Genomic DNA, 14,464 nt, shown 5'->3' with positions numbered 1-14,464 from the left:
AATAAAAAAATGAACTATCAAAATTGTATCGAAAAATACAGATTAAATATTGATACAATTGAAGAAAATATTAACAGTTATGAAATATATATAAGTACATTCTCCGTTCATACAAGCCAACACGTTTTCAAGTATGTCAATAGGATATATTAACTGACTCTACTTGATTAATACTATAATACATTAAATCGTGGATAACTAATAGATTTTAAATTCCTCCTTAAATTCAATAAGTATTTAGAATAATTAAATATATCTCACAATGTGATAAATTGAATAAATTACTTGTATTTAAATTGAAAAAGTATAACACTCACCATTAGACAATTTCACTATTTTGCCTTGTTAAATACCAGCCTGGAGGAGTATTTCACAATATTGCCTCTGAATTCCATCAAATAATCACACAATTCGACACCAATTACAGATTTATATAAATTATAATATTATATAACACTTGATTAACTTCATGAGAACTTTAACACTTTTAGACAACTCGAATAGTAAATCACTTGAAACTTTTGATGAATTACCGTATTCCGATTAAATTTAAATATATGTAATAGAACCAGTATAATTTCGATGTGCCCAGTTTTACATTTCGTTCCGAATGGCCGCTTAGGTAACCCGCAGCTCATTCGAAACTCAATAGTTCTATAGTTTTCCTCTAGAGGCGCTGCATATGCCGAGTGTTCGGAAGTTTAACATAACCTCTAGGATAACATTATTTCTCTTTCTTTTTTTTTTTTATATATATATATAACCAAAATAAAGTGTGATAAAAGTTATCACACGCAACAACGCGAACAGATCAACCACTTCAGACATGGTGTTGCCGATGGTATTCGACGTCTTCCAGATCGATGCCAGAATGCTGTGGACAATGCAGATGATTATTTTGTCATTTATCATAATGAGACGGGTTTTTATAACATGTACATTAATACATGTGTATGTCACAGGGTTCCTTGGAATATCTTTCATGATTCCTACCAACAAAATATTCATTATGGATACTCTTTCAGTTGTATATATCGCATTTTTAATACATCCTATTGTCGAAATAATACTGGGTTGCCATGACTTACTCCCCGATCCTCAGAAAACATTCTGGTTGCAATGCATATTTAGAAAAGTCTTTAAGGACTAAGTTGAAAGCGAGTTCGTCTTTGGAGTTACAGGAGAGCTATTTTTAAGGTATTCGGAAACTTACCAATTACAACACTGGAAAAACACATAATTTTTCCTTTAAATTTTGTGTTAAAGAACCTCTAATAATTTTGTTCACATACACAGAACCAGTGATATTCTGTTACTGTGTACCTAACACCACATACATCAAAATGTGATGTTCAGTATACACTTTATATGTAAAAACACCACACTCCAGAGGCTGATGTAATTACTTCCAGAAAAAGAGATTGGTGCGATCATGGTATATATACCTCGCGTGAGAATTAAATTGTTTAACTAATGTAAGCGAAGTGAGTGACATTATTGTCTGATGTAAGAGGATATTTGAACTGCATACGAGGAAGTTTAATATTCTGTTATACATGTGCATTTTAGGATTATATTTAAGATTCATCTTTAAGTGTGCGCTAGCGATACAAAAAGATACGAACACACGAAGTAGAACGTTGGAGATATCTTGATGAGGACTTCTTAGTTCTTTCGTGAGTACGCCACAGTTCACACACGAATTTTGTTTTTCAGACAGCTACAGACCCATTGGCCCATGAATTGTTTCGGAAGAAGGTGTTCCCTCCGAAAGCTAAGGAACCAGCGTTTTATCACCCGGACGTTGGGATACGACGGATGAAAACCGAGCCATTTGCCTTCCACGCTGAAGTGGCCACCGTTTACAAAATAATAGACGATACTTTTTCTGAACAAGCTAAATGCTCGTTGACGGAAATAGATTTATTTCCTTCATCTGTCATGGCGATACCAATAAGGAAACACTCACCGTACAAAAAACTGTTCACATATGGGTAAGTACAAGGCAGTAGCCGGATCAGATGAACAAAATTTTGGACTTGTATGGCAATTATGCGAAAATATTTATTGCAAAAGAACATGTACACTCTAAAAAGATTAATTAAAACATATAATATTAAAATTGAAGAGTTAATAATAATTTTAGGAACCATAGTGTGTGTACTGTCCTATTGCTCGTGTGATAATAAAGGGCTTGATGGAATATGTTTTGAGATAAGTTTAACTTCAATAGGTGTAGTGTTATTGAGACTGAGATTGTTGGCCACGAATAACTATCTTTTAGAGATATGATTTTTTTTTCTTAAAAACGACGCATGAGGATTTATCATTTTGTTCATCTCGATTAAATCTATTGATTGTTACATGTCTCAGATTTCGACTTTTGAAAAAAATGAAATGAAATCTTCAAGTTTTACGTCCCACGGTTATGCCGGCTAGGCTAAACGAGATGGTAATGATAAGATATGAAGGAAATGGTGGAATGAAGAAAGTGGGAAAAACGAGAGAACCCTTAGAAGAAACCCACGCACACGGTGTTTGTCCACCACAAAGTTCATTTGGCGCGAGCTGGGATCGAACCAAGGACACCATGCACCAAACGTGAACGCTCTATCACTGAGACACCACGGACCCTATATTTGAACTTTTTTCTTTCTTTCACTACAGTAGTACCTCGAATAACGAACGCCTCTAGTAACAAACAAATCGGCTTATGAACACAATTTCCGAACAAATTTTGACTCGACCCGTTAGCGAACGATGCTTAGCAGCATAAACGTATACACGTGGCTTCGGCGCCATGTTTTCGGCTCAGTAACAGTAACATCTGTATTCAAGTTCGCGTGCTGTAAACATTGCTATCTTTGTATTGTTCTTGATACATTTCTTTTCTTTTTGCATTAAATTAACCTTCATTGTAACTTAATAAAAAGTAAAAAGAGTTAGTGAAAATGTGTGAAGAAACCTAAGCGTTTTACAGTACAGTTTATATTACTGAATGTGTATATTCTTTTCACAGGTCAATTCATAAACAAATCAGAGAAAAAAATGTTTCTATGTCGGGTGAACTGAATAATTGAATTTACATTAACTTCAAAGATAAAAATGTTTCACTCCGCGAACGGAGTCAAAGAATAAATTAAGTTCATAACCCAGGCTACTACTGTATATGCTAATCTATATACAAATAGGCCTATAAAAATGAAAGTGACTATGTTTGTGGCCTAATAACTTTTGAACCACCCGACCTAATAACTTTTGAACCATCTCGATCAAATTTTCCACATAGATGAGATTCGAGTCTGGGATGATTTTCATAATTTCACTTTGATGGTGCAACACTTGGGGAAGGGGATATATATATATATATATATATATATATATATATATATATGCATTTTTTGAGTATCTATTTAATATACTCGCCGTTTAAGGTATGCTATAAATAATGCTCTTTGTACCTTCAACGAGCAAGAACTTGTGTATAAAATATAATATAATATGCACTTATACGTTGAATATAAATACGAAAATTTAAATTTGTAGAACAGTGTACAGTCTAGTTTATAAAATATTGATGATAGAATTACCGATGTAACCTTATTGGATGGAAATAAAAAAATCTAGCTAGATAGATAGATTGATAGATTAGTGCAAATTCATAGTTTTCGGGGTCGCTCAGATAAACAGTGATACTTCCGATGCCGTTTAACCCGAGAACTACCAAGCGGGTCCATTGGACCCGTGATTATACTTTTCAATATTTTTATTCTCTTCATGAAAGTTAATTTGTTGCGCTGTATTTGTTTTTTCATACAATAAAACAATAGTAAGACTATTCATGGCTTTGGATTAATTGTTTTAACAAAAGAGACACTGACCAAAGCTTAAAACTTTACTTTATTTTAAATTATAATTTGTAACTGTTTCGGATATCTAGCATATCCTTCTTCAGACACGATCGAAATTAATGAAAATACAGACATATATATAAATGTTGTTATAACAGAGTTTAAATTCTTTAACCGTCATATATATATTCATTGTTATAAAAAAATTTAAATTCTTTTAACAGTCATTGTTGTACTTTTTTATTTTTATTTATTTATTTATTTTTCTTATTTACCGAGGCCTTCAGCACATCCTATAAGTCTTCGTGTTCACTTTCCATTTAATCACTTCCTTTATTTTTGGTTCTTATAAGGGCCTTTTATTTTTATTATTTTTTTTATTTTTATTTATTTATTTATTTTTTTCTCTATGTTATTCAAACTTCCTTGCCATGATTCATTAATTGGTAATCCCCCTGTCCAGTTCATCAGTTTATCTCTTCCTACCTTCTTTATTCAATCCGCTTCTTTCCACTTCCTTATTATCATTCTTTTCTCCATCTCCAATACTTCCGTCTTATCCCAATTAATTGCGTGATTCGTCTCCTTAACATGTTTGTATATGGCATTGGTATCTTTTTCCTTCCTAACATCATCTTCATGTTGTTTTATCCTTTCTTTTATTCTCTTTCCTGTCTCTCCTATATATGACATATCGCAGTCCTCACACCATACCCTGTAAATGACCCCTTCTTCCTCTTCATTAATCTTTTTAGTTCCTTTTCTATTCTTCTTCTTTATTGATCTTAATAAAGTTTCTCCACTCTTTCTATAAGTTCTGACCCCTCCTTTCTTCAATAAATTCTTCAGTTTCTCCGTTTCTTCTCCCATACTTTCTATGCCATGCCATTTTCCACTCTCATCTTCTTCATTCTTCTTTCTCCCTCTCTTCCTCTTCCTGCGTTCTTCTTCCTTCTCTAACTCTTTCTTGCTGTAACCGTTCTTCTCTTACTGTCTGTAGAATTTCTGTATGCTCTCCTTCCTTCCTTCCTCTTCGTCCTCCATCATTTCTATTCTTCTTATCATATTTGTTATGAAATTTCTCTTTGTACTCCTATCCACGTCGCTCCTCTCATGTTGACAATGTGAAAATCTCATAAAATTACTCCATATCCTCGATTCTTAATTAGGGTCCATTGGACCCGAATGGTAGAACATGTGTGTAAAAATGTATGGTAGTTGCAGGGTTAAATCCAAATTCAGCCCCGCAACTTGGGGTGGGTGAGGAGTGATATATAAAAATGATCGAAAAACAGCTATAACAGCTATTACAATCACCACACTTATATCGGTGAAACGGGGAAAAAACTAAAAGAACGATTAAAGCAACATCAAGATGATATTAGATTGGAAAAATATAGGAATGCCATTTTTAAACATGTAAGGGACACGGGGCACAATATTAATTGCTGCGAGAGTGAGGTGTTAGCAAGGGAACAAAGGACGTTAATAAGAAAGTGGAAGGAGGCCAGGTTCATTGAAAAAGAGGAAAGCTGTATTATAGATTGGAACAAAGGACTTAAAATTCATGAGCAGTGGGGCAGGTTATTGGAAAGTCTTAATTTTTAGCTTAGTTACGCTGGACCAGGGAGGATCTTGATGTTTAGTTTCAATTTGATCAACTTCTATTACGATTGGATGATTCTTTATTGATCAGCCAATCAGCATTCAGAATTTTACGTGTTTTTTGTTATATATGTCTGTTAAAAGAATTTAAAAATTCTTACCAATGACTATATAATATATATATGTTAAAAGAAATTATTTTTTCTTAACAATGAATATGTCTGTTAAAGAATTTTAAAATTGTCATAGCAATGACTATATATATATATATATATATGCATTTTAATTTATTTTCGATACTGTCTGAAGAAGGATATGTTAAATATCCGAAACTGTCACAATTATTATTTTATAATAAAACGTTGCTTTGCTCAGCATTTGTATTTTAGTGTAAGGCGAGACATGTAACAATAAGTAGATCTGATCGAGTTACACGAAATAATATGCATAAGGGTAAGTCCTTATGTGCAGTATTTCTTCATAATGGGATATATATGGGAGTGTAAGGAGTATACACACGAAAGAATGATTGTGTACGAGCATACGTCAAATTTGTGAAAACGGTCTAGTGTATACCCACCGAAAATTCTACCATTATATCACTGGCAAAGACTATCATAGATTTGATATTGATTTCGTAATATATTTAAAGCGTTGTCATTCCGTTGAAAATCTAAATAGTAGGTGAATTGTGTTTACGATTTGTTTAAACTGTTACGTATTTTATACAGGTAAATTGTTTAAATGTGTATTTTATTAAATTAATATTTTTTCACGTGAAAATAAATACGGTAAAATAGTACACTTAACCTGCTAATTTAGCTTTAAAACAAAGTTAATGTTTCAACAAGTTACCATAATTTTTACAATTTTATGTTACAACATATGTCAGACAAAAATCAAAATTGTTAAAAAAAATTAAACACTATAAAACAAGAGAACAAGCACAAATTGTAAAAAAGAAAAATGAAATGAAATCACGCTTATGCCGGTTAAGCTAAAGGAGACGATGATTATGAGAAATGAATGAAATTGTGGAATGAAGAAAGTGGGACGAAGCGGGAAAATCCCGAGAAAACCCACGAGCACAGTGTTTGTACAAATTGTAAATTATAAAATATTTTATTTACCATCTTCAACCTTAATAAGTCAAATTTGATATTGAAATAAAAAAGAAATTATACGACAGTAAAATAATTACTAGTAAACCCATTAGATAATAATATTTAAAAAAAAACTAAATTAAAACCAATTCCAAAAAAAAAGTTTAAAATTCTTTTTTCAAAGTTCGTTGTTCATAATAATAATTCCTTGTATCAAACTTAAAGCAAAACACAATATTGTTGAAGCGAGCTTCTATCAATCGGCCAATATCATATTCTGTATGTTTTTTGATCTATTTGAAGATAGTTTTCGTAGAATTTACTTGAAACAAGCTTCTATCAATCAGCCAATCTGATATTCTGTATGTTTATTTATCTATTTGAAGATAATTTTCGTAAAATTTACTTGAAGCGAGCTTCTATCAATCGGCCAATCTGATATTCTGTATGTTTATTTATCTATTTGAAGATAGTTTTCGTAAAATTTACTTAAAGCGAGTTTCTATCAATCGGCCAATCTGTTATTCTGTATGTTTTTTTTTTTTTTTTATCTATTTGAAGATAGTTTTCGTAAAATTTACTTGAAGCGAGTTTCTATCAATCGACCAATCTGATATTCTGTATGTTTATTGATCTATTTCAAGATAGTTTTCGTAAAATTTACTTGAAACAAGCTTATATCAATCGGCCAATCTGATATTCTGTATGTTTATTTATCTATTTGAAGATAGTTTTCGTAAATTTTACTTGAAGCGAGCTTCTATTAGTCGGTCAATCTGATATTCAGTATGTTTATTTATCTATTTGAAGACAGTTCTCGTAAAATTTACTTGAAGCGAGCTTCTATCAGTCGCTAATCTGATATTCAGTATGTTTATTTATCTATTTGAAGATAGTTTTCGTAAATCTTACTTGAAGCGAGCTTCTATCAGTCGGCCAATCTGATATTCAGTATGTTTATTTATCTATTTGAAGATAGTTTTCGTAAAATTTACTTGAAGCGAGCTTCTATGAATCGACCAATCTGATATTCTGTATGTTTATTGATCTATTTGAAGATAGTTTTCGTAAAATTTACTTGAAACAAGCTTATATCAATCGGCCAATCTGATATTCTGTATGTTTATTTATCTATTTGAAGATAATTTTCGTAAAATTTACTTGAAGCAAGCTTCTATCAATCGGCCAATCTGGTTTTCTGTATGTTTATTTATCTATATGAAGATAGTTTTCGTAAATTTTACTTGAAGCGAGCTTCTATTAGTCGGCCAATCTGATATTCTGTATGTTTATTTTTCTATTTGAAGATAGTTTTCGTAAAATTTACTTGAAGCCAGCTTCTATCAGTCGGCCAATCTAATATTCAGTATGTTTATTTATCTATTTGAAGATAGTTTTGGTAAAATTTACTTGAAGCGAGCTTCTATCAGTCGGCCAATCTGATATTCAGTATTATGTTTATTTATCTATTTGAAGATAGTTTTCGTATAATTTACTTGAAGCTAGGTTCTATGAATCGACCAATCTGATATTCTGTATGTTTATTTATCTATTTGAAGATAATTTTCGTAAAATTTACTTGATGCAAGCTTCTATCAATTGGCCAATCTGATATTCTGTATGTTTTTTTTTTTTATCTATTTGAAGATAATTTTCGTAAAATTTACTTGAAGCGAGCTTCTATGAATCGACCAATCTGATATTCTGTATGTTTATTTATCTATTTGAAGATAATTTTCGTAAAATTAACTTGAAGCGAGCTTCTATCAGTCGGCCAATCTGATATTCTGTATGTTTATTTATCTATTTGAAGATAGTTTTCGTAAAATTTACTTGAAGCGAGCTTCTATGAATCGACCAATCTGTTATTCTGTATGTTTATTTATCTATTTGAAGATAGTTTTCGTAAAATTTACTTGAAGCGAGCTTCTATGAATCGACCAATCTCATATTCTGTATGTTTTTTTTATCTATTTGAAGATAATTTTCGTAAAATTTACTTGAAGCGAGCTTCTATGAATCGACCAATCTGATATTCTGTATGTTTATTTATCTATTTGAAGATAATTTTCGTAAAATTAACTTGAAGCGAGCTTCTATCAGTCGGCCAATCTGATATTCTGTATGTTTATTTATCTATTTGAAGATAGTTTTCGTAAAATTTACTTGAAGCGAGCTTCTATCAATCGGCCAATCTGATATTTTGTATGTTTATTTATCTATTTGAAGATAATTTTCGTAAAATTTACTTGAAGCGAGCTTATATCAGTCGGCCAATCTGATATTCAGTATGTTTATTTATCTATTTGAAGACAGTTCTCGAAAAATTTACTTGAAGCGAGCTTCTATCAGTCGCTAATCTGATATTCAGTATGTTTATTGATCTATTTGAATATAGTTTTCGTAAAATTTACTTGAAGCGAGCTTCTATGAATCGACCAATCTGATATTCTGTATGTTTATTTATCTATTTGAAGATAATTTTCGTAAAATTTACTTGAAGCGAGCTTCTATCAATCGGCCAATCTGATATTCAGTATGTTTATTTATCTATTTGAAGATAGTTTTCGTAAATTTTACTTGAAGCGAGCTTCTATTAGTCGGCCAATCTGATATTCTGTATGTTTATTTATCTATTTGAAGATAGTTTTCGTAAAATTTACTTCAAGCCAGCTTCTATCAGTCGGCCAATCTGATATCCTGTATGTTTATTTATCTATTTGAAGATAGTTTTCGTAAAATTCACTTGATTGTAATCTAACTTATGTGAATTTGTTCAACCTTCGGAAATACGTCTATTGTTTGGAGTTGAAATTTGTCAAGAATAAGGCAGTAAAAGAAGCTGAAATCAATGTTGCGAAAATTATTTTGTAAGTAGACAGCAAATGTATCCCTTGTCTATTGATGGAACCTCATTTACTCTTACTCTCTTTCTTAAAAAAAATAAAAAATAAAATAAAATAAATAAATAAATAAATAATATAAAATAAAATAAATTGTAACCAACTCTAATTATTCACAGGCTTCGATTAATGCAAGAGCGAGGTCTCCTACAAAGACAAGATCGAAAATGGCGTTCTCCAAAGCCTCATTGTGTACGTGATGGACAGATAGTAAGTGTGGGGATTGGCTCTTTCTCGCCTGTGCTTATTCTAGTCGCCTTTGGTGTTGTGATTTCAACATTCATACTGTTTGTGGAAATATTGTTTCATAAGAGGTAAGAAATAAGCTACCTATAGTATCCGTGCTTGCGTCAATTGCTTTTGAAAATTGCCGTTCTACCAGTAGCTTTTCTCAAACCAAAAACAGGATCCCACTGGAGAACCTTAAAAATTCAAGGATGCAGTTTACTCGTAAAAAGTCCTGGAAAAGTCAGGGAATTTTAATTACAGATTTGTACTTCTTAGAACCAATATTTTAAACCTTTATTTTGCTACAGCAAGCATTTATTATATAATAAGAAATACCTGAAAACGAATGGCTGGAGCCAGTGGTTTATTACTTCCACTCAAAAAGGAAAAAAAAAAGCTTTAGAGCAAGACTCACTGACAATATATATAATATTATTTATTTTGATTTTGAGTTTAACGTCCCGTTCAGCACCGAGGCTATATAAGACGTGGACTTACTGATTAACGTGGAATCCGAACCACATGAGCTCCCGCCGGGAATCGAACCCGGGTTTCCTACGCCAAAGGCGCGTACGCTAACCGCTTAGCCACGAAGGAGCTGAAAATTACTTATTTTCTGTTTCGGTGTTTGGAAGGCATAGTTACTGCGTTTTTATATGTATTACAACCTAGTGTTAGAGTTTCAGAGGTTTGTGAACATTATTTTAGCGATCATAGCTCTAGCAAGATCTATCTTAAAATGGATATCAATGTGAACCCTGTACAATTCGACAATTGTACTTGCTTTTGTTCTTGTTTATTACAATAGCTCTAGCATGGCAGGATTCTAGAACACTGGCCCGCATCCTCAGTGAGTTTTGAAATAAAGGAAAAAAACAACCTGCTCGCTCTCGGTATTACTTTGCGAATTAAGTATTGAGTTTTGATAAAGAAAGCAGCTAACATGGCTACTAACCGACCTTCATCTACAGTATATGTGCGAGCCAGTATTCCACAATCTTGTCATGAAGAAACAAATTTAAACATGGTATTCTTCAGTTTGAATTAAATTGGAAAATAATGTAAATGAACGGAAATATATACGAATATAAGCTTCGTTTAATATCCTTAATTTTTGGAGTCCAAGATTGTTAAAACTCTGTCACATGAAGAGTCAGACATTGACCGAAAGCTATCAGAGTTGCGTAAACTGTTGTAAATATTTTTGTTCGGTTAATAAGAAAAGCATATATACATATGCATAAGTTTATCTGAAAATCTGTACTAAGTTAATTCCAAAGTTTTTTTTTTTTTTTTTTTTAAATATATTAGCTGAAAGCCAAAATTACTTTGTTACCAGATAAAAATGTTTCAAAATGAAACATTCATATCTCATCAGAGTGAAAGGCAAAATCAAACTCTTAGTTACAATTGATTTAAAACTAGTTTACATATAAAAATGTATAAATTATAGCATCAATTATTTTTGTCACTTAAATACTGAGTAGATCTAGCCCCTTTAGATTCACCCTAGATCCGCCATTGATATAGACATTAAAATGAACAAAAATATTAATAGTTTGATTTTTACCCAATTTCTTCTATAAGTTTAACTGAATGTATCTTAGTTCCAAACCAAATCATTTGGCGAAACGGCCTGATCTGTGGTCCTGAGAAACTGTACGCCATCTGTCAGCGACTGGTGGAACTACGAACATGTGGTCAGCGCGCCACGTCGCCGAATCGCTAAACTGGTGTATCGGAAGCCTTCTAAGCCTAGTGGTCTTCACGTCTTTTATTCATGTGACACCCAGTTGCCTCACGACGCTGGGTGGACACCGCAAATTGGGGAAGCACCGGCCAGGAATCGAACCCAGGACCACGTGGATATGAATCCAACACTCTAACCACTAGACTACGTTGTCCCCTGTCTCTTAGTTCGTGAACATTAAATTCTATAAAATATAATTTTAATACTTAAGGTCAAATTTAATTTATTTAATTTTAAATTTACATTACTTAAGAGGTTATAAAGACATATTCAATAGTATCTTAGAAACAACTTATTCATTCAAATATACAGTATAATTGTGAAGTACTTTATCTTTATTTCAGACAAATGTATATTAAGAAAATGCTCTTCAGAAGAGAATCATTGTGTCCGAGAATCAAATGGGGACTCAAAGGTCGCTCTAGGATGATACGAGTAATTCCTAGAGACACAAAAAAGCCAACTTACAACAAGCTTGTCTATCAACGTTATCAAGAATAGAATAACCTAAGATTCGACCGGAGCCTACATTTGAATAATTATAATATCTGTTTAGGTAGCAATGAAGAACATAACATAGGCCTGGCTAAGGTAACTATTATCATAAAATAAATACATAAAGTTTTCATATATATATATAGTTAAAATGGAATGTGATGGACAGCTGAAATCCAAATTTTAAATCATATGTTCAACGCGAATGCTTTCAGAAAAGTGAAAATAGTTTTCAATACAGACAGAAAAAGGGTTGTAAATAATCAAAACAACACCTGAAGTGACAAAACAATGTGTTTCTCAGCAGACAAAAAAAAAATAAATATTTCACCATGATAAATTTGTTGCAAACACCTTGTTGCAAATTAGGCTTCAAAAACACTTTATTCGTCATTAGGATAATAATACGAGGGTCTTTCATAAAGTAAAGAACGTTTCGGCATGGTCAAGTGAAAACAAAAGATATTAGCACAAAACTTTATTTACAAAGCCACTGGACCTTACTCTACTTTTCTATGTAATCGCCATCTGCCGTCAAAGATTTGAACCAGGCTGTTACTGCTTGCTTGATTTCTTCATCGTTTGAGAACTGTTTTCCACTCAAAAATTCCTTAAGTTTCGGGAATAAGTAAAAATCACTTGGTGCCAAGTCAGGGCTGTAATCAGGATGATCAAAGATGGCCTCCCACTCCGATCTTCATCATGCATGCTGGTCCTTCCTTGATTAAACATAATGCATCATTTCCTCACTGATGACTCGTTCATTGCAGTATCACCATAAACATTCTTTATTTTTCTAGAAATTTCAGTAGGCTTAACTATTTACGCATTCAGAAAACGAATGACACTCCGTACTTCACATTTGGAGGAATTTTCGATTAGCGTCGCCATTTTGAATCACTGCAAAAAAAAACAAGTAGCGTAACCATATAGCATTGAGACGCGGTTCACACTGAGGTGAAGGAAGGAGCTAACTGCCGCGCACGCGATGAGGGGGGTTGGCGATGCACAATCGTTCTTTACTTTCTGGACGTCCCTCGTAATATTTATGAGGACATGTTATTTGGATTTTCTCAACTTCAAAATACAGTGTAAAGATTTGTCGAAAGTCTAAATAGTTTAGATAAACAAGGACAATAACTCACATAAAAAGACAAAATTTTCAACCAAAGGATCATTCTACACTCAGAGGTTCGAAGTGGCAATGGAGAAATAACTGGGAAGCAAGCACCTGGATACCAGATATAACATCAAGAAGAAGTAACATTGCATGGTCTACTAACAACAACTGTAATAGGTAAAAATATGACGTTGGAAAGTTTGAATTGTCTATTTGCATTCATATGATTTTGTAAAGTCGCTAAAGTGACAGGCAAAATTTGAATGTTTAAATAGTCAGCTTATTTCCGTTGTTTAACTATGCTACAGTGTGTCCGTAAAGTTGTGCAACCCAAAGTTTGATTGCAAATATCTTTTGAACGAAGAACAATAAAGACCTGAGACTTGAAACAAATGTGTATTCTATGCAAATGTTTTCGAGATCATGACTAATGTTGGAATTTATAACGTTTTTGTGTAGTAATGAAAGAAAGTACCGAAAGTGTAAAATAAAAAAAAAAGTACAAATTAAAGAAAATCAATATTCAGTTGCAGAAAATTGATTTCCTGCGTATGATTCCCTGTATATATGTACAGTATGCATCAACAGTTATCCATGGTTACGAAAATCTGACAAAGTTGATGCAGTGTTGTCATGTAAAAAGGATAGTTAATGCAAGTCCGTAAAATGGGTGTTTTTTTTTTTCTTTGACAGAAACGCTGCCCCTGCCAACACTGTTGTCGTAAAATTACTGCAACAGGTGTCTTTTAGGTTAATTATACGCAACCAATCTTTTGGTTGCACAACTTTACGAACACACTGAATAATTGTTTTAGTGTTGAGTGAGCATATTAATTATCTGTTAAGCAGTTAACTTGCATACTGTGTTAGATGTCAATCAATACTATGAAATGTTTACAGCTGAATGATTACATTGTTTCAAAAAAATCCACTATACTACTTTAAAACTTTCAATATGTACCAATTCCTTTGTAAAACAATTGCTTCATGAATAAAATGTCCTGGTGACAATAAGAGATAGCAACCACTGCTCTATAATTTCATCTATTAATTCACTGTTCTTTGATTCAGTTATTAATTTGAACTTCATTTCTGAATACTACTTTTTATTTCAAATTCGTTCCCTGTGCGTGATACTATGTCTCAAATTGTTCTAACAGAATATTTTTTTTAAATGTAGATGGCAGCACAAAATTGGCTTACTTATATTTATTTATGCATTTATTTATACATGCAAGTTGTAAGAATTTGTACAGTATGTTTCAAAAATGTATTTCATTGGATAAATTTTCTTTTGTGAATAACTTCCTAACAAACAACAATACCTATATGCATATTCTTGTAAATTAGAGATAAAATTATACAATTTCAGACATTGACCCGTTTCAATACTAGTTCATATACAATAT

General features: G+C 32.3%; 1 protein-coding gene across 1 annotated transcript in view; it reads left to right on the top strand.

Moving 5' to 3' along the window:
• LOC145662362 (ionotropic receptor 75a-like) overlaps positions 1–14,061 on the top strand; it is a 42,840-nt gene extending 28,779 nt beyond the window's left edge. The window contains exons 6-8 of the mRNA XM_081727875.1: positions 1,717–1,994; positions 9,582–9,776; positions 11,785–14,061. Coding sequence (XP_081584001.1) covers positions 1,717–1,994; positions 9,582–9,776; positions 11,785–11,941 — 630 coding nt within the window. The 3' untranslated portion in view covers positions 11,942–14,061. The remainder of the gene's footprint in view (positions 1–1,716; positions 1,995–9,581; positions 9,777–11,784) is intronic.
• The last annotated feature ends 403 nt before the right edge of the window (positions 14,062–14,464 follow it).

Source organism: Thermobia domestica, chromosome 10 (genome assembly GCF_964235325.1).
Source record: "Thermobia domestica chromosome 10, izTheDome1.hap1.1, whole genome shotgun sequence".
NCBI lineage: Eukaryota > Metazoa > Arthropoda > Insecta > Zygentoma > Lepismatidae > Thermobia > Thermobia domestica.
This window is presented reverse-complemented; position numbering and strand designations above follow the sequence as displayed.